Below are 22,543 nucleotides of genomic sequence, written 5' to 3' on the forward strand. Positions count from 1 at the left end.
TGCACGTTTTTGGGGAAGGCCTTTGTTTAGCAGTGGTCGTCCTACAGCTGAAATGATGATGATAATTGTCAAAATTTATTAAAAATTACTATTTTTAAACAAATAAACAACATTAATGTACAGGAAGGCAGAGTCATAACTTGAAGGCCGTCATTACGGAACTGCGTTTCATTAATAGGGGTTTTAAAGAGGATACCCAATTTCTTAAAAGCTCACGTGGTATAGCTTTTTGAACGCAACCAAAACCGCGGGACACAAGTAGTCTGTGAATTAAATCAAACTCGAACATCACAAGAACATTAGAAAGCACTGGTTCATTGAGTATTGAACATACCAAGGATGTTTAAAAACTAGATGAACATTTCTCATGAATACCAAGAATAAAAATATGTCAAAAAACATGATAAAAATTGATATACATACCATCACGTCTGTCTCCTATTGGGGTAGGCAGAGACATTGGATTACCTCCTTACAGACCTCTCCCGCTTCTAAGGTCGTGATCATAATATGTTTTTTATGAAGTTTTAAAAAGACTTACAATAAATACACAGACATACTTAAAAATATAATGTTTATAAAAAAAATTACTCAATCGACAGGTATACTAATTCCTACGCGTCATTTCATTGCCGCATCTATTCAACATGCCATCTATGTTTTAAGAAAGGCGTATACACAATACATATCATATAATCCCGTCCTACACATTGCGTTTGCATTTTGGCGCCAAAACAATTTCTTTACGTGGGTGAAGCACTTACCATTGAACAATAGTACGCCGTTAGTTCCGCATTGTAATGCACTTTCTGTTTAGAAATGGTTATTTTTATAACATTTATTTGGCGCCTTTAGCGTTTGTTTAAAAAGCAAGATCACTTGGATCGGAACACCGTATAATGAAAACGCAAACAAAGCTTTTATTTTAGAAAATTTTGAGGTTAGAAGATTACTTCAATCTAATCTGCCGAATATATACCTACATATAATAGATACATATTCCATTTTTTTAATGCAAACGTATGTTCCGTTTAAACAAATATATGTTAATTTAGACTTCGAAAAACGTATAAATTGGACTAACCCCAGTCAGATACATTCTGTTTAGAAATTGTTTTTGTAGCGCCTTCGACATTTGTTTGTTTAAAGCAAGGAGGAATACTACAAAATATTGTATACAGCTAATTATTCTTGAAAATTACGGCATATACAAGTACCGCCTTGACGCACATTTATTACTTGAAAATTACTGCGGATATTATTTGCGAAGTGGATTATGATTTTTTTTTTATTTAAAACTTTATTGAGCCTCAAAGGCATACTAGATGAACTTAATGCCAATAGCATTCTATACCAGTCAACCTTGAAATTGCAAACAGACAAATAAACCAATGTAAATTTAAGAGTAAGAAAAAAATACATAGATATGTTTTATTCATAGACTTACATAAATAACTATATTAATTTTTTTTAGAACATGCAAATAAACCCGCGGCTGCCTATTACTATTTAAATTGACTGAAAAATTTAAACCGTTTATTAGTTACTAGCGACCCGCCCCGGCTTCGCACGGGTGCAAAATTCGGAAAAAATTATATATAAAAACCTTCCTCTTGAATCACTCTACCTGTTACAAAAAACCGCATCAAAATCCGTTGCGTAATTTTAAAGATTTAAGCATACAGACAAACAGACTAAAATAGCGACTTTGTTTTATACTATGTAGTGATTCAATATTGTCTACTTACAATTTTCCTTTTACAAACAAAAATAATATAAGTGCCCAGTAAAACAAACTTAAATATAAGTGCGACTTTCTACACTAATTCGGATTAATTTAATCTGTGATATTACTAGTAAATTTTGATCAAATTTAAGATAGGACTCAGTAATATTAATTTAAAGTGATATGTCAATATAAAATGTCAAACCCACGCTTAGCTTTGACATGCTACTTAAGTTTGAATGGGTCGGTATCAGTTATAATTTATTTAAATTAAGAGAGCTTGACAAAATGACTGAAATGATTTAATATAACGAAACCAACGTTTTTATATTTACTTGTTTTATTTGTAACAGATTTTATGGTAAGGCTATCGGGCTAGAAGGGCCAAAAGGTGTGTCATTCTGAACTAGACTATACTCCTTTAGGAAGAGTACAATTTAAAAAAATATCCTGAATGTCATGAGCTGTGGTTATTGCTATTTGCATTCCCAAAACACTTCGAAGAAATGTTTTTCAGGGAAAACCTTCACGTCAGCATGTAAATATACAAAAAAAAACTTATACTGCACGCTAAAACAAAAATAATTACGTTCATTGCCAATATAGAACTTATGAACCATCTTAAATGGGTACGCATCTTTGTGTGAATTCCGTTCTTTTTCCCGCAGGTACATATGAACCGGAGGGAGAGTGGAAGACCACGTTACACTGGTTGAAAGAGTGGCGCCAAGTTTCGTTCAATCTGGTTTCAAAACAAAATGCACTATAGCTCGCGCCGCGTTCGAACGTCCCCGAGCGCTCCGTAACTGGCGGGAACTCCGATAACATTCGAAATTCAAACTAGAAAATGATTTCGCGCGCATTTATTTTTCTTTTTATTATTTTTTCTGTGGCAAACGCGTCTTTCGTGAATGAAGAGGAATGTTTGAATTATACAGTGTACCCAGTGCAATATGAATTGACGATAGTTCCGTATATAAGCGACTTTTCGTCGTTTTTCGACTGTCATTTAAGTATTAATGTGATTGCAAATGAACCTGGTGTTCGAGTTATCGAATTGGATGCAAAAAATATGGATATCGATTTCGGTTCAATTCATGTTATGAAAGGGAATGTCGATATAGTGAGCAAATCGAGACCCTACGAATATGATAATTTAAATGGTAAATTATATATTCACCTGAGCGAGCCTTTGATTCCATATAATTTAAATACTCAAGGTTATAATATAAAACTAACGTATAGAAAAGTGCTCACAGAAAAAAGTGACGGAATATTTTTAGTCAAATATGCAGACGAGAATGGTGAAAACAAGTAAGTTTCTGTTAAAATTAATTTTTCCAGGTTATATTATCAGCTGCCTGTTCACAGCTCAATTATATAGCATTTTTTACCCTTAAAACTGGGTTCACTGCCTACTACGTACTGTACGTTAAAATATGCATAATAATTATTGAGTGCATAAAAAAATATTAAGGCCACAAGTGTAAATAATAGATTGTTGTCACTCTCACGTCACACTTGACAAAACTTCAGTATCTGCATGTAAACCAAATTAACCTCTACATATTATCAGTTTGTTAATTATGAACCTAACATATAGCTTGAAATTAAATAAAGAAAATAAATGAATTATATGTACATAATTCATTTATTTTCTTTATTTAATTTCTCCTCGTTAGCCTGTGTGTTCCTCGTACCCGTAGGAATATGCGAAAAAAGTACATAGATGTTTGATTTCAGATATTTATAATTTGAATTAATTAATTATAAATAAATAAGTAATTAATAAAAATAAGTTAATTAATTAATATTTAACAATGCATTCAAACTCAAATTCAAAATAAATCTCAAAAAATGTAATACCTACATTGAACTAGCCGTTGCCCGCAAGTTCGTACGCGTGGAAATTCTCTACCTAATTAATATTTTTTTTGTTGTTTAAAATAACATAATGTAAATACAAATTTACACGAAATGCATAATACTCATGCAGTTATCTATTAATAACAAGAGCAAATGATCTTGGACATAAAGTTGAGGTCACACCGAGCAATGCCAAACTGACTAATTTACGTAGAAATACACATTGTTTGCCAAAACAAGAATGACTGACGTGTTCTTTTATAATTCTTACATGGCAATGTCTCGAGAATTACATACTTACATCACTCAAATGTGGCAGCACTAGTTTTTACCCACTGCTTTGCTTTTGAGAAGTAAACTTTTTGAGCACAGGAACAATATTTTTTGGTATAAAAGATGTTTTACATACATAAAGTTTCTTTCCTGAAAGGGTAGGCAGAGACTACATCATTCCACTTGCCACATATTTCTTTTGCTTCATCCACTTTCATAACTCTCTTCATGCATTCTTAATATGCATTTGTAATATTTTGATAAATAAATCCTGCATTCTTCAGCTTATCGGTTTCGGGAACTCTTGACTTGACCTAACCCTTTGTCAAAACGTGTCAAAAATCCGATTTGATCATGTTTCAAGTCAAAAATTTTATTGATTGGATAGACATCTTTTATTTTTGTAATCAAAGGTTGAAATAAAAAAACAACAACGTGATGAATTTAAAAAAAAGTATTATTTTAAGGTATATATACCTATCCAATATAACTTAAGTGATATAGTTTTTATATAATATCAAAAGCAGATAATATTACGAGTATAAATATACTATATATTACGAGTATACCTACGCGCAAATAATACCTTTAATTAGCGGGCTCCTGTCACACGTTGTACCTACAACAGAGTTCTTTTTACATACATACATACTCGTACATATAATGACGTCTATATCCTTTGCGGGGTAGACAGAGCCAACAGTCTCGAAAGAAAAAACCAATAGGCCACGTTCAGCTGTTTGGCTTAATGATAGAATTGAGATTCAAATAGAGACAGGTTGCAAGCCCGTCGCCTAAAAGACAAAATCCCAAGTTAATAAGCCTATTCCCTTATTATACAATTTTTATAAGGATAAGTTTTAAATATTCAATTGGACTTAAAGGCAAATAATGTTATGGTCAATGACCATATAGAGACTAGACTGGGCGACCTTATCTCCCACGTGTTGTCTCCAAGATGCTAGTTTTTATGGACCACTACAAATCATATGGCTCTGCTTGGCGTGGGTATAATGCGTTAATTGCATACATTATGCGTTAGTTGTTCAAATGATCGATATGTATGTAATGATATGGTCATACATATTTCAAAAGTAGGCTGACACCATAGTAATCGGAATAATATAACACAACGAAATTATAGGGGGGGTCGAAAATAGCCTGCATTGCTTGGAGAAAGGGATAGTACGGCCGTGCCGCTTTTTTTTGCTCGACTTGGCGGGTGCACTGCCGTGCCCCCAGATTTAAAGAAAAAAAAAGTGTTCGAATAAATAACGTGATGCGCAGTGTTAAAATTTGCAACCAAAGAATCTTTAATGAATTACTAGATTTTGCGCGGGACTTCGCTCCCGTGGAAACAACTTGACGGTAGAAGAACATTCTGCCGTCTCGAATGTCCGAAAATGTCAAAGTATCTTTTGTTTCATACCTCAACATGATGAAAAACAGAATATTCTCTGTTATAACATGATATGCCATATTTTCTCAAAACAAAAACCTTTCTATTTGTCCATGTGTGGTCTCTCTTTGATCAAAGACAAATAATTACTCTACTTTATTACACATTAAGTGTAGAAATAAATAAAACAAATAAAAGGCGATCGTAAAAAACAGAGAAAACATATATTTATATAGCGCGTACCAAAATGGATGTTGATTTAGAGGTTACGGAATTAACTAGAAACTAATATAGGTCGAGGGAAAGTCTTATTTATAAATTTAATGTTCTTAGATTTTTTAGAAGAGGAATCTTTATTGGGATTTGTTAGTTAAGTGGCGATGGGTTTGTTATGTTTCTTTGTTTATTATTAGACAATTACGAGAATAAATTATGAGAACCATTGCATTCAATGGAATGTTTTATGCATTTAGCGTGAGCTTTATTAAGAAACTAACTTTTAACCGCAGCTTCGCCCGCGTGAATTAAGCTCCATTTACAAAAAGCGACGAATTTAACTCCATCTATAAAAAAAGGGACAAAATAAGTAGCACCTACAAAAAATAAAGAATAGATTTTAGTTGATTTAGATAACAGCAAAATACATATTATTATAAAAGACAAAAAGGGTTATTTATTAAATGAAACATTTGTAGGTATTACATACATATAATCACGTCTTCCCGTCAATCCCTTGTGGGGTAGACAGAGCCAAGAGTCTTGAAAATACTGATTGGCCACGATCAGCTGTTTGTTTTATATTAAGAAACAGGTTGCAAGCCCGTCGCCTAAAAAATATCCCAAGTTTATAAGCCTATCCCTTAGTCGCCTTTTACGAGTGGTTTCTATTGGTGCCGGAAACCACACGGCACCGGCATATTAAAGTTAGCTATTTGAGTCAAAGGTGAATTTCATGAAGATAAAGCTATCTGATTTTATTTTTGAAGGAAAGAACGAAAGCTCACTAACCAGTGACGTCATAGCTGCATTAATTAGCGTTTTGTCTGTCTGTACAGTTTGTCCAACAGCTAATTGCCCTAATATATCTGCGTTGACGTGGACTCGGCTCGTTAGGCAGCCAAATAGAACAATAGGTGATGTCGTAGGTCGTGTTGTATTTTGGGAAGTTTCGGTTATGTCTAGGATATTATAAACTTTATAAATTAACGTATTATAGGAATATGTAAATTAGGTTGTCATTTTTTTTTTTATAAGTATGTACTATATAACTAAAGACTTATTAAGCTATTAGACATGACGTACTTATTTAATTGTTGTCACAATTTTTTGCGCCATAATAATTATTGATTCACATAATGTCAATAATTTTCACCAAACCTATACTTTAATATTATAAAGCTGAAGAGTTTGTTTGTTTGTTTGAACGCGCTAATCTAAGGAACTACTTGTTCAAATTTAAATATTCTTTTTGTGTTGAATAGGCCATTTATCGAGGAAGACTTTTGGCGCTTATAACATCACGCTGCAACTATTAGAAGCGAAGAAATAATGGAAAATGTGATAAAAATGAGGAAAATTATTAATCCTTGAGGGCTTCAATGATGCTCAAAATAACTATTCCACGCGGTCGAAGCCAGTTAAGAATATGATAGAGGACCTATCATACGAAGTTTATTAGTAAATACGTGAATATACTTCTTTAATTGCGCTGTACCTACTCATTTTTGCATTAGATACGTTGATGTAATTTCATGCCCTTGAAATTACCCACACGTAATGAATAATAACTCATTTAACGTCCTTTAAATGAATGAGAATGATGAATGACTTCATATTTTGCGATTCCACAAATTGTGATTAATTTGTTGGACAAAGTGCTTAAAATAATTAAATTTAGTTGTATGAAACATGTAAAAACTACAGTTAACGCTAAAGAGTTAGTAGAGTATTGTCTAAAATGGAGACAAAAAATGCGGGCGATGATAACATGCATACATACCATTACGCCTGTTTTCCACTGGGGTAAGATGAGGCTATGAAATTCCACTTACTACGATCCTTACAGACCTCTCCCGCTTCCTCTACACGCATTACTATTTTCATACATATTTGACTATTACGGGTACTCCTAACATCTCCCATAATAATATAATGATGATAAGTACGCATCAAACGCCTAAATTGTTCCATGTTCACACCATTTACTAATATTAACAATATATAAGTATTATAGCTCTACTGTCAAACAATACTATACACATATTGTCAAAAACGATCCTTTTAAACAAGCCAAATGTTACATATTAAATTCTTTAATAATAATTTAAAAAAAAATATCTAGTCTTTAGAGCGACAGTTGGACGTTTTAACTTGCATATTTTTGTCAAAAATTGTAATTTTTTGCCAGACGTTTGATATAACTCTTTGTTGTAAGAGATTACTGAAAGACACATAAAATAATTATTATTTAATGAGAAAACTTGACATTTGCATAATTCCGTATTTACCAGTATCAACGACTACATATCATGCTTACCATTGTTTGGAGCGACCTTGACGTAACTGCGGTATTTAGTAACTACGGCTCCTAACTCTTCGCTCAGGTTTTTGGCTTCACTGAATTATTCATAACAGACATTAAAATGTGAATAATTATGTTAATTTCTGCGATACATTTACTTCATAAACAAATACACAGAGCCAACAATAGACAGAGCTAGTCTTGAAGATACTGATAGGCCACGATCAGCTGTTTAGCTTATTGATAGAATTGAGATTCATATGAAGTGACTAGTTGCTAGCCCGTCGCCTAAAAGAAGAATCCCAAGTTTATAAGCTAATCCCTAAGCAACCTTATCTACATCTATTATATACTACATCCATGGGAAAGAGATGTAGTGGTCCTATTCTTTTTTGTATTGGTGCCGAGAACCACACGGCACTATAAGTACATGTTCTTGGACTCAAACAATCGGGACTGATAAAAACTTTACACCAAAAATTTGTATTTTTTTTTTAATAAATAAATTTTATACGGGACAAATCACACAGATTGAGTTAGCCCCGAAGTAAGTGCGAGACTTGTGTTACGAGATAATAAATCAACGATAATATATTTTATAAAATAAATACTTATATATATAAACATCCAAGACCCAGGCCAATCAGAGAAAGTTTTTTAATGTATCCCTCATCTCTTCCAGGTACTTATTCACGACTCGCCTTACTCCAAACAAGGCGAAATACTTCTTCCCGTGCTTCGACAATCCGAGGTTCGAAGCAGTTTTTAAGTTCAGGGTGTATGTGGTCGCGAAGAATCATGTTGGACAGTATACCAACACCAGCATTGTGATAGGAAACGAACAAAGGAAAGAGGTGTAAGTATTCGTTTATACATACATATAATCACGTCTATATCCCTTGCGGGGTAGACAGAGCTAACAAAAAACAAACAAATACCTACAAAAAATAACTAACACTAAATCTATACTAATATTATAAAGCTGAAGAATTTGTTTGTTGGAACGCGCTAATCTCAGGTTCGAATTGAAAAACAATTTTTGTGTTGGATAGAGCGAAGATAGGATTTATCGAGGAAGGCTTAAGGCTTTATAAAATCACGCTGCAACTATACAAGGAGCAAAGAAATAATGGAAAATGTGAAATAAAACGGGGGAAATTATTCATTCTTGAGAGCTTCAATGATGCCCAAAATAACTATTCCACGCGGACGAAGTCGCGGGCACGGGCACAGCTAGTGATGAATATTCAATCGAGCAATCAATTCTGAACACTGGCTATTTTGTGTCCACGCTTATAATACATTTCTCAAACTGGTATCACCGCACATATGTTACGATAGCTACGATAATTGACACCATTCTCTGACCAGTGGATTAGCACCCTTATATGGATGAGACTTTTACGGCGGGGTCTTATTCTCACAGTGTCGGTTTTAGAAAGTCGTGCGAAAGTGCATGTTTGCTTATTAGACGTAGACTTATTTTTAATAGTGAGAATATTTTTTTTTAATAAATTAATAAAAACTGCTTTGAAAAGTAATTAATTAAGGCCATTGTTTATTAGATATTTTCGCTCAGTGGAAATAAGAATATCAATTAGCAAAGTATTTTTAAGGCATGCTCTTGTATAAGTATTGAAATGTTTATCTAAACATGAGCAAAATATTTTTTCTATTTTTTATAAAAAAAAATTACTTTAATTTACACAAAAATCGACATACTAGTGTTTAAATAAATATTTTTAACTACTTTTTATTAAACAAAATTAATTTAGTTAATTACATACATATAATCACGTATAAGGGTATGTTGAGATGGTTCGGTCATGTGAAGAGGATGAATGAAAACAGGTTGACTAAGCAGATATACATGGAGAGTGTGGAGGGAAAGGTCGGAGTGGGAAGACCTAGACGAACATATCTTGATCAAATTAAGGACGTCCTGGTAAAGGGTCAGGTCAAAAGTACCCGAAACCGCCGAGCTTGCATGAAGAGAGTTATGAATGTGGATGAAGCAAAGGAAATATGCAGAGATCGTGGCAAGTGGAAAAAAGTAGTCTCTGCCTACCCCTCCGGGAAAGAGGCGTGATTTTATGTATGTATGTATGTATATAATCGCGTCTACATCCTTTGCAGCAGACAAAGCCAATACTCTTGAAAACACTGATAGTTCAAGTTCAGCTGATAGGTTTAATGATAGAATTGAAATAGATTTTGTGGCAGGTTGCTAGCCCGCCGCCTAAAAGAAGAATCCCAAGCTTATAAGCCTATCCCTTGGTCACCTGTCACTACATCCATGGGAAAAAGATGGAGTGGTCCTATTAATTATCTATTGGTGCCGGTAATCATACGGCACAAAATGTTAATTCACTCAATACCATCTTTTCGTTTTACAAAACAAAAAATTTCATATTAAACCGTTGATTCTTATCAAACATTGCCTCTTAATCGAAGCTTCAGGGAAAGTCGATAAACAATCTTAATTTCTAGCGAGTTCTGAGATAGACCGAATGAAAGTCTAGGCAAAAAAAAACTTGTATCATTTGTCATGTCTCAGTATCACCATTTTTGTATTGGAGTTTACTTTTCGAGAAAACTCGTATGGTCTGGATTTGATAATACTATTTTAAATTATGTTTCAACCGATTTCAAAAAGGAAGTTACAATTCGATTGAAGAAATGTTTTAAGATTTTAATTTGTTTGTTACGTGATTACTATATGCATATAAACATATAATCACATCTAAACCCCTTGCGGTGTAGACAGAGCCATCAGTATTGAAAAGACCGAAAGGCCACGTTCAGCTGTATGGCTTTGTAATGGAATTGAGATTCAAATAGCGACAGGTTACTAGGTCGCCTAATACTTAGAAAAATATTAAGGATAGGCTTCCATTAGTTACCTTTTACGACATCTATGGGAAAAAGTTGGAGTTGTTCAATTTTTTAGTGCCGGGAACCACACAGAACGATTGTAGAAACATCAATTACCAACTAAACTTATTTGTTACAGAAATCCTCAGAAAGACGTCATCATTGACTACACGCCGTCACCACAAGTGACAACCGACCAAGTAGGCTTCCACTACTCTCGATTCACGAACATACAAATCACATCCAAGAATGACATCTTCATGGTATGGGCCCCTGGGAACACTCTGCAGTACTACAACTTCATACTTGTATATGGAAAGACGATATTGGATTTAATACACGAATACTCGGGTGTGAACAGACCATTAGTGAACGGTCCGATACATTTGATAGCTGTGCCTTCAGAAAGGGTTGATGGATATGAAATTTATAGTTGGAATCTTTTGACTAATCGGTAAGTGAGTAATATTTTTACGTACAGTGAACGGCAGTAAAACCTGACATGCGTGGTTTTGCTTTGCTTAAAAAAGGAACATGCCTTGTTGCCGTGAACGTATTTATTAATATCTTTCTCTTGGACAAAAGCATCTTTTATTAATTTCTATTACATCTTTCTAAACGAGCTAAAAATTTTTTACTCTCTCGTCTTGTTCATTTCATTCAGATATTCCAAATTAAACCCAAAGTCTGCTCTGAACAGATTTTTTTAGACTGTAGCATCTTTTTTCTTCTGTATTCATTGATTTATTACTAAAATCGCGTCTAATCTTGGCATAAAATACTGTTGGACCACATTCGTTGTGTATTTCATATTATATAAATATTATTATATGTATGATAAGTTCTTCTGCTTATATCTTGAGATATTTTACACCTGTTTATCTAAAAATACTTCACAGAGTTACGTAAGATTAGTATTATAAACATTCTCAAATAATATTACAGCTGTACAAATATAAACTTTAATGTGTTCATGTCCTTGATCTTTACAACACGCCGCACGGTTGTTGGCGAAACTCCTTCAATAAACCTTTGTTTTGCTTCAAACCTAATCTTCTCATCTCAGGCTTGTTTTCTTCAAGATTTGTGATGTTATTCATTTTACTCTTCACAGCGGTTTTATATAAAATCTATTTTTTAATCATGATAAAAATAAAAAATGCATCTAAACTATTTTGTAGCGACCTCTAATAGCACCATTTAGGATGACCATCATCATTCCCGTTTCATTCTATGGCTCTGAATCAAGGCCCGATTTTCTTCATAACCATGAAACATATAAATCTGTTATATTTCATGTACAAAAAATATATGATTTATCGTCGCCAATATACAACACTAATGATAAGAATTATGATAAAATTCCTAAAAAAAATTAGTAAGTGTTTTCTAGAACTTTATTTAAATTTTGAATTTTTGAAATAAAATCACTTTACAATTCACAGTGCCAACCGAATTGCCCATCAAGAGGAGTTCACAAGTATTAAGCAATTGGAGACCATGACCTTCGATCTAGCCCAGCAGTTCAGCAGGATTTGGTTGGGCAACCCTGGGGAGCTGCAGAGGACGCGGTGGAGAGAAGAGTGGTTCAAAGAGGGAGTTGCTACGTATTTGGCATACTATTTCTTGGCACAAGTAACGACTGTTCCTCTCATTCTTCAACTAGATTTAAAAAAAAGAGATCTCAATTTTTGAGATCAAAGATATTTTTTGTTCTTAGCCCCTAGAAATGTAACAGAAACAAAAAACAAAAAAGATGTTTTTCGAAAAGATGAATATGAAAAACATTATTAAAAGTGTAAAGTATGAGTCCTCGATAACCTAAATATAAAATAATGCAGGATGAATAAAAGTTCACACAAACACAACTATCTATTGAACAACCGGTAGAACTAAATGGCAGAAATCTTATCGTTTTTCTGATTCTTCATTAAGAAATTTCTGAGATTTCTATGGACATTTAATAATCGCATTGTTTTAAAATATCCTTTTTACAGTACCAGATATTATAATAAAAACTGCAAAGAAACTCTCACTGTTTTCAGTACAACCAAGGCGTCAACAAGCCAAGCCGCAGACAGCCTCTAGGTCCATACGGTCTCGAGATGAAATTCAAAGCAATGGCGGTTGACTCTCACAGAACTACTCCACCGCTGGGGAATTTCAACAAGAGTTTAGCAGCGGAGATACCCTTGAGGTACCGAGACCTGATCACGATGAAGACAGCGTCGATATTGTGGATGGTAGAGAACTGGATCGGCTCGGATAAGTTCCATCAGGCGTTGGTGAAGTATATTAACAGCAGGTAAATCAAACCCTTAATTTGAATATCTTCGTCATTCTATTATTTGAAAATTGTATTCATTGAAGGTAGGTAGTTATTACTACCTACTCTTAAAATATATTTCCAGTAAAAACGCCTATTCGAACAGTAATGAAATGTGATTTTCTGTGGTTAATTTTCCGGATCGTATTTTGATATAAATACTATTATCTAAACAAAAGATGGCTATAACTCTCGGATTAAAGATTTTATTATTAAAATTTTTGAGATTGAGAAAGTAAACATTTTGAAGTTTATAAGTAATAGAAATTTAAAAACTTTATTTTTCTAACGTTTCATGTTCATGTTATTAACAAATCACAACTTAAACTTTCAGACGAGGCAAGTACATCTCATTGGAAGACTTCACAGCAGCGATGGACCGGGACACCATCGAGTGCATGCACCAGTTCTTCAACGGCTCCACCACCTCCAAGATCCTGCACTCCTGGATCCACCAGAGTGGATATCCGGTCATCAATGTGCAAGTGTTGAGGGATAGGACCCCAAATGCGATTCAACTGAATCAGGTTGGTATCAGAATTTTTTTTTTTTGGGACCAATTTCATTGATTGAGTTAGCCTCGAAGCAAGTTCGAGACTTGTGTATGTGGTATCTCAATTATGGTATTTCTTATTGAATGCTAGCTATGAGAGTAATCAATTCTAATAGGTTCTTTTATAATTTTATCTGCGACACTAACTCTAAAGTGTTTTAAAATCGAATTTCTTGGAAAGAGAATTTTGGGATATTATCTCGTATAGTGGTCATTTACAATCAACACTCCACCTGTTTGAAATTTCAGCTTTCTATGAAAATTTTAATATATTTGTTCGCTATCATTAGCACTAGCCGTAAATTACATTTCAGCTACAAAACACCAAATGTGTTTCTATTCTTTCAGTAAACGTAACTGGGTTAAAGTATCGTACGTATATTTTAATACAGCTGAACGTGGCCAATCAGTCTATTCACTGTTGGCTCTGTCTCCCCGCAAGAGTTAATGACGTCATTATATGTATGTAGTATATATTTTAATATTTGACGGCCTCTGTAGCTCAGCTGTAGTACGCTTGTCTGTGACACCGGAGGTCCCGGGTTCGAATCCCGGCCAGGGCATGATGAGAAAAGAAACTTTTTCTGATTAGCCAAGACCCATCTTGGATGTTTATCCATATAAGTATTTATTATAAAATATAGTATCGTTGAGTTAGTATCTCGTAACACAAGTTTCGAACTTATTTCGAGGCTAACTCAATCAGTGTAATTTGTCCCGTATATATTTATTTATTTACCCACCCGAATTCGCGCTTCCCAGAGACGCTTCAGCTTCTCCCCGGACAACCGCCACGAGACAGACTACCTCATTCCGATCTCGTACATCGTCCAAAACAACGAGAACTGCTACAATTGCTACAAACCCAGGTTCACTATCGGCAGCCAGACTTACACCTTCGGAGAAAACCTCAACGGTGGCTGGATTGTACTGAATAGAAATGCTTCAGGTAACAGATTTATCTATTTTTTTGTTTCTAGATAATTATGAGTTTCAATGTATTGCTATTTGTTTTGTAGTGTGCCCTTATAGAGGGCAAACATGCTATGTACAGGGATAAATGGAAAAATATCGAAATAGCTTCGATAAACCTCACAGATGATTCATGACGACTCCCTCAGGAGTATTCGACTGGAAATAAGATAATCAATGACAAAAGTCTAACAGTTGGCGTTAAACCTCATCATCTGTTAAAACAAAGCGAAACGGTACCTCAAAATCTATCCGGACTGCCTGCCTCACATTAATGATGTATTAGACCTATAAGTACTTGTGGTCTTTAGTAGTCTTCTACGACATTCACCAGAAGATATTATGGTAGCTTCCAATAAATTCCTTAAGACGCAAAAAAGCAATGAACACATTACCTATGTATCTCCTTATAGAAAAATATGAATAGTAGTAACATCTATTCCATCTATTAATGTGTCTGACGGCCTCTGTGGCGCAGCGGTAGTACTCTTGTTTGTGACACCGGAGTTCCCGGGTTCGAATCCCGGCCAGGGTATGATGAGAAAAGAAATTTCTCTGACTGGCCTGGGTCTTGAATGTTTATCTATATAAGTATGTATTATAAAATATAGTATTGTTGAGTTAGTATCTCGTAATACAAGTCTCAAACTTACTTCAAGGCTAACTCAATCTGTGTAATTTGTCCCGTATATAAAATATGTATAACTCTGTATCATGAACGTTTTCCTGATAGTAAAACTATGAGTTATTAACATGCAATAACAGTCATTTGAACTTGAAACTTCTACAAATAAGTCACAGAAATCCTTGGTCGCGCAGCAATAAACCTATTTCTGGTCTGGCCCACGCACTAATTCTAGTGCACGTGGAATAATACTCCGATCAGACGCACTATATCATACTCTAGACTATTCTGTAATTGTATTAACTATACTGTCAATTAAATGCCGTTAAGTGTCGTGTGGTTCCCGGCACCAATGTAAAAAAGAATAGGACCACTCCATCTCATTTCCCGTGGATGTGATGTAAGAGGCCATTAAGGGATAGGCTTTTAAACTTGGGATTCTTATTTTAGGTGACGGGCTAGCAACCTGTCACTATTTGAATCTCAATTCTAACATAAAGCCAAACAGCTGAACGTGGCCTATCAATCTTCCAAGACTGTTGGCTCTGTTTACTCCACAAGAGATATAGACGTGACTATATGAATGAATTAGTGAATATATATGATTGTACACACATCGATTTTTAACACAACTTTTGATCAAATCTTACAGCGATCATTAAAATATTGTTGATATTTATTAATATATATTTAAAAGTAAAGATTCTTGCCGTGTCGTTCGCGGCACCAATATAAAAAAGAATAGGACCACTCCATCTCTCTCCCATGGATGTCGCAAAAGGCGACTAAGGGGTAGGCTTATAAACTTGGGATTGGCGATTGGCTAGCAACCCGTCACTATTTGAATCTCAATTCTATCATAAAGCAAAACAGCTTAACGTGGCCTATCAATCTTCCAAGACCGCTGGCTCTGTTTACTCCACAAGGAATATAGACGCGACTATAGTAATATACGTGATTGAATTAATGAATAAGTATACTTATACGTATATGATTGTACACACATCGATTTTTATCACAACTTTTGATCAAATCTTAAAGCGATCATTAAAATATTGTTGATATTTATTGATATATATGTATATATCTTAGTAAAAATGCATAAGATGCACTTAAATAAGTATATATATTTTACAGGATATTATCGTGTGAACTATGATACCACTACGTGGCAACTTATAGCAAGCACACTAGCGGTACATCATGAATCTATTGACGAACTGAACAGGGCGCAGGTAAACAAATCTTTACTGTACTTCCTCAATTCGTGCCGTATGGTTCCCGGGTCGTTAAAATCGGATCACTCCATCTGTTTCCCACGGACGTCGTGTAAGGCGACTAAGGGATAGGCGTATAAACTGGGAATTCTTAATGTAGGCGATGGGCTAGCAAGCCGTTACCATTTGAATCTCAATTCCATCATAAAGCCATACAGCTGAACGTGACCTTTCAATCTTTTCAAAATTGTTGGCTCTGTCTACCCCGCATAGAATTTAGACATGACTATATGTATGTACTTCCCCGATTAATTGGAACCAAATCGAGAGATTTTTTTTAAGTAAATGACCTTGGCTCTTATCAAATTACAGTATTTTAAGTAGTAAGTTATATTAACCATACCTATGAAAGAATAAAAAGGTAACTAACACACAATAACAGTTTAAAAGTAAAATCTTGTTGCTCTTTAGATAATTTATTTTAAATTAATTTCGTTGGTCTACACAATTTTTTTTAGTTGCACCATTCATTCGAGTATAATAATACATACATACCTACATAAAATCACGCCTCTTTCCCGGAGGGGGTAGGCAGAGACTACCTCTTTCCACTTGCCACGATCTCTGCATATTTCCTTCGCTTCATCCACATTCATAACTCTCTTCATGCAAGCTCGGCGGTTATAATAATTTTTTTTCAAATCACACATTACTAGATCGTAAACGATGTATTCGCTCTATACGTGTCCGGGGACATGGAACTGCCACTGGCGATGGAAATCCTCAACTATTTGGACAAAGAGAGGAGTCCTGTAGTGTGGCGAGCTGCCGAAGAAGGCTTCAGACTATTGAGGAACGAAGAAAACGGGTGCCATATGACCAGATATCTTTACAAGGAGTTGCAGGTAAGTTTTATTTAGAAATACATTTCAAGGGAGGTCTTTATGAAAGTTGCCGTGTGGTTCCCGGAACCTGTAGAAAAAAGAATAGAACCACTCCGTTTTATTTTGAAATACATTTTGTAAGGGAGGTCTTTATGAAAGTTGCCGTGTGGTTTCCGGCACCTATAGAAAAAAGAATAGGACCACTCCGTTATATTTAGAAATACATTTTGTAACGGAGGTCTTCATGAACGGTGCCGTGTGGTTCCAGGCACCTATAGAAAAAAGAATAGGACCACTTCATCTCTTTAATATGGTTATAGAAATATATAATTAAATTTTATAACGGAGGTCTTCATGAAAGGTGCCGTGTGGCACTAATGGAAAAAATAATAGGACTACTCAATATCTTTCCCATGGATGTCGTAAAAGGCGACTAAGGGATAGGCTTATAAACTTGGGATTATTCCTTTATACGATGGGCTAGGAAATTGTCACTATTTGAATCTCAATTCTATCACTAAGCCAAACAGCTAAACGTGGCCAATCATTTCTTCAAGACTGTTAGCTCTGTCTACCCCGCAAAGGTTATAGACGTGATTACATGTATGCCTTTTAACCAATATAATTGAACAGTATCACTATTTTCTGACATAAACTGATTTCAACTCACACTGCATTTACAGAACCTTGCGGTCGGATTGTTTAACAGAAAATCATCGTTTCAGGATTTCATGAGACGGAAGGTCGCTCCGACATACGACTCGTTGTCCAACAGTCACGACTTCAAAACGAGGTTGTTCAGGAGTGACGTCGTGAATTTCGCGTGCTCACTAAAGTATAAGCCGTGTTTGGACAATTTGAAGTACATGTATGAACAATACAGGAGGAGTAACATGAGGTTAGTAATACTCGGATTAGACGCACTATATCATGCTCTAGACTATTCTGTAATTGTATTAACTGTACTGTCAATTAAATGCCGTTAAGTGTCGTGTGGTTCCCGGCACCAATGTAAAAAAAGAATAGGACCACCCACCCCACCTCTTTCCCATGGATGTCGTAAAAGGCGACTAAGGGATAGGCTATTAAATTTCGCGTGTTCACTAAAGTATAAGCCGTATTAAGACAATTTGAAGTACATGTATGAACAATACAGGAGGAGTAACATGAGGTTAGTAATGCTCGGATTAGACGCACTATATCATGCTCTAGGCTATTCTGTGATTGTATTAACTATACTTTTTGACGGCCTCTGTGGCGCAGCGGTAGTACGCTTGTCTGTGACACCGGAGGTCCCGGGTTCGAATCCCGGTCAAGGCGTGATGAGAAAAAGAACTTTTTCTGATTGTCCTGGGTCTTGGATGTTTATCTATATAAGTATTTATTATAAAATAAAGTATCGTTGAGTTAGTATCTCGTAACACAAGTCTCGAACTTACTCCGAGGCTAACTCAATCAGTGTAATTTGTCCCGTATATATTTATTTATTTATACTGTCAATTAAATGCCGTTAAGTGTCGTGTGGCTCCCGGCACCAATGTAAAAAATAATAGGACCACCCCCATCTCTTTCCCTTGGATGTCGTAACTTTAGTTCCGGTTGCAAGGTTGCGGTTTCTTGTGCCGTGTGGTTCCCGGCACCAATATAAGAAAAGAATAGGACCACTCCATCCAGTAGTTCTTGAGATTAGCACGTACAAACAAACTCTTCAGCTTCATAATATTAGTATAGATTGACAGTTGAGTTATCGATCACTAGCTTCCACGAATCTTCTGTCAATCTCTTTCTGTATTTGCCTCGACTCAGTCAACTAGTGAAAGACTTTTAATTGCCGTGTGGTTCCCGGCACCAATAAAAATAAAGAATGGGACCACTCCATCTCGTTCCCATGGATGTCGTAAAAGGCGACTGAGAATAGGCTTATCAAGTTGGAATTCGTCTTTTAGGCGATGGGCTAGCTAAATGTCACTATTTGAATCTCAATTCTATCATCAAGCCAAAAGCTGAACATTGCTCTGTCTACCCTGCAAGAGATATGAACGTAGGGGGGACCAGGGGTAGGCCTTTGACCGTGGATCCTGGATTGGGTGAGTCAGGTTTTTATACGAAGCGAAATTTTAAGGAATTTATATGACGTCAACCAATGTTGCGAAACCAAAAGATATGACAATTATTAAGTGATATGATGTGTCCTAAGATATTAATAGAAAAAAAAATTGAATTTCGATTTTTGAGTCTCACAAGGTCTGATATGCCACGTTATAATTGTATCAGAAACAAAGTTCAGGACTAAGTTAAGTCTATTCGTAAAATCGCCTTAACCGATTTCGGTGATAACTCCACAGATTGGACCCTGATTTCCGAGAAGCATGCTACTACATGCTTATCCATGACAACGCCTATTTCGGCATCAACAGATTGAATGCCTTCGAGCAGGATGATAGGAGAGTAGCTGAGCATAGATTGTGAGTATTAATTGTTTGATTCTTTGACTTATAATTTTTTTTAATAAAACACTTCTGACCTCAAAACACTTCTGGGGAGAGTGCGACAGAGACACGCAGAGATGAGAGAGAGATATCCTATCCTTCCTACTACTATTATAAAGGCGAAAGTTTGTATGGACGTTTGTTACTCTTTCACGCAAAAACTACTGAACCGATTACCATGAAATTTGGTATGTAGGTAGCTGAAGACCCAGAATAACACATAGGCTACTTTTTATCCCAGAGTTCCCGCGGGATTGATAGGGTTTCCATGCGGACGAAGTCGCGGGCGGCCTCTAGTATTATATATAAATGTGACCCGTCTTTCAGAACAATTGATGTAAAAAAAAAATACAGAAAAATAAATAAATTTGATAAAGAAAGAAAAAAAATATATTTCTTTCTTTAACTTTAAATACTACAATTGCTTTCCAGACGAGACGAAAACCGATTTATAATGAAAACCCCAGTCGGAGTTCCAAGACCGATGCCCATCATCATGTCGACAGAAGCTACGGTAAGTTATACACAAACATTATTACATACATACATATAATGACGTCTTTATCCCTTACGGGGTAGACAGAGCCAACAGTCTCATAAAGACAGAAAAGCCACGATCATTTATTAGGCTTAATGATAGAATTGAGATTCAAATAGTGACAGGTTGCTAGCTCATCGCCTAGAAGAAGAATCCCAAGTTTATTAGCCTATCCCTTAGTCGCCTTTTACGACATCCATGATAAAGAGGTGTTACGATCTGATCCATCAAACGAATCCACTCTTCGTTATTATAATTTTTTTGAAAAGGTAAGCTTATCTTCTGCCTACCCTTATTGTTATACTATTGTATGTAATTTTCAATTAACTTATTTTCATTTCAGACGTTGGAAGCATCGCCTGTTATAACTGAGAAATATTTAGCGGACTCTTCGACTTCAATTATACCTTCAATAAGCATTATATTAGTATCTATTTTATTTGCTATGAGATAAATTATAACACATTTTGTAAAAAGTGCGGTCTCAAGTTAATTGTTTTTAAGATTTCCAGTAAGGCTTCGTTTGTTTAGAAACAATATATTATTTATTTCAATTCGAATCATATTATATGTATTTTGTACAAAATTTTACCGAAATTACCAATACCCGAATAAAATATTTCAATTTTCTACGTATAATTTATTACAAGTAAAATCTATTAAAATTATTAAATTTTGTGTAAGGCTTGTTACTTTAAAACGAGTGGAATGTAAAAATTTAAATATGATTAATAGCTGTCATGTTATAGTTTCTTTTAAACATTGGAGCAAATATTCTAACTTTATACGACCATGTAAATTTTAACAGGCTTTTTTTGGCTATTCTTAAGTTTAAAAAATTCTAAATATTTTTCCTATTATTATTTGTTCTCTTTTACATTCCTTGATAATGATTAACTATGATTAATTTTTTAACACACCTAGGTATGTTATTATCCGACGCATAGGTATTTTCAATTTATGAACTTAGATGATATTATTTTTCACTCTGGTGGACAAAGGCAACCTTTCATTCGCATTTCCACATAGAGTAACGAAGTATGTTGATATCGGTGCGAGTGGAAAGATGTAGTCTCTGCCTACCACTCCGGGAAAAAGACGTGATTTTATGTATGTATGTATGTATGTTTCACATAAAGCGACAGTGCGATTTCCACTAACGATTTTATGGATAATATTCTTCATTTTTCAATTGCTTTATAAAATATATTCTAAGTTATTATCATTTGTATTGATAAAAACTGAACGAAATGTTAGTTTATTATTTTTTTTATTAAGAAAATATAAATACTGAGTTAATTTATCTTTAACTTCTAAGAAATAATTTAGTGTATTTATTGATATTTGCATTACATTGAAGTTTAAAATATTTTTTAAGAAATATTGTTGTAAAATCTAGTCAGAATTAATATGATATTTTAAATGACAGATGGTACAAATTGTTGATTACTAAAAAATACTATTTGTTGATATAATCTTTATAAGTAGTTATATGAATTATATATAACTTACGTTTTAATATTTAGTAATAAGACTTAATATTATTAAACGTTAATTTATTTCATCATCACTAATAAATGTTTAATAAAATAAAAGCAATGATTTTATTTAATATTTTTTAATAATAATATAAAGTTCTAACTGTAAGAAATAAAATACTTACCTACATTATAGAATTATAAATACACACATTCATACATACACATAATCACATCTTTATTCCTTACAGAGTAGACAGAGTCAACAGTCTCAAAAACACTGAAAGAACACTATCAGCTGAAATTGAGATTCAAATAGTGACAGGCTATAAAAATCAATATTTTTGAATTTTCAATATTTTTTTAATGACGATATCTCGAACATATTTTGTATAGTGTCTCCATCTGTGAACAGATTTCAGAATTATTAACAAACTCTATCAGTTGTGAGAAAACGCGCTCGTCTCTAACTGAACGAGTTACACTTATCGTGCTACAAAAATAATTGATGTTATACTTCGAATGTAGATGACGCTTCATAGAAAAAAAAACATTATTTTTAAATCCTCCTGGCATAAGTCCCGGTTGCATACTGTACTGTACAAGATCCTCTAGAATAGAATAGAATAGATTAATTTTCAAAATTGGATACAAGGTATCACTTATTGACGTCACATCACTTAAATCTAATTATAACTACTACGGCTACCAAAGCGCATGTGTAGAAAAAGCGGCGGAACAAACTACACTGCAGCATTTTAATCGGACGTCAATTTACAAATTTATATCTCTTAAATCTAAA

The 22,543-nt window shown here is 34.5% G+C and overlaps 1 protein-coding gene across 1 annotated transcript; it reads left to right on the forward strand.

Moving 5' to 3' along the window:
- The first annotated feature begins 2,419 nt into the window (after positions 1–2,419).
- On the forward strand, positions 2,420–21,707 carry LOC106130368 (aminopeptidase N). The gene is made up of 13 exons (XM_060945853.1): positions 2,420–3,040; positions 8,468–8,641; positions 10,799–11,113; positions 12,105–12,294; positions 12,705–12,964; positions 13,320–13,512; positions 14,301–14,487; positions 16,273–16,370; positions 17,069–17,257; positions 17,962–18,134; positions 19,582–19,701; positions 20,158–20,239; positions 20,607–21,707. The coding sequence occupies exons 1-13, from the start codon at positions 2,574–2,576 to the stop codon at positions 20,715–20,717; spliced, it is 2,559 nt and encodes an 852-aa protein (XP_060801836.1). The 5' UTR covers positions 2,420–2,573; the 3' UTR covers positions 20,718–21,707.
- Positions 21,708–22,543: the final 836 nt, after the last annotated feature.

The sequence above is a fragment of the Amyelois transitella genome, chromosome 9 (genome assembly GCF_032362555.1).
Source record: "Amyelois transitella isolate CPQ chromosome 9, ilAmyTran1.1, whole genome shotgun sequence".
NCBI lineage: Eukaryota > Metazoa > Arthropoda > Insecta > Lepidoptera > Pyralidae > Amyelois > Amyelois transitella.

Bases quoted from the DNA above. Each gene is read 5' to 3' on its own strand.
- LOC106130368 (XM_060945853.1), top strand. From the start codon at position 2,574: ATGATTTCGCGCGCATTTATTTTTCTTTTTATTATTTTTTCTGTGGCA. The intron at 13,513-14,300 runs GTTGGTATCAGA...CGCGCTTCCCAG, and splicing joins ATGCGATTCAACTGAATCAG to AGACGCTTCAGCTTCTCCCC. The intron at 19,702-20,157 runs GTGAGTATTAAT...ATTGCTTTCCAG, and splicing joins AGAGTAGCTGAGCATAGATT to ACGAGACGAAAACCGATTTA.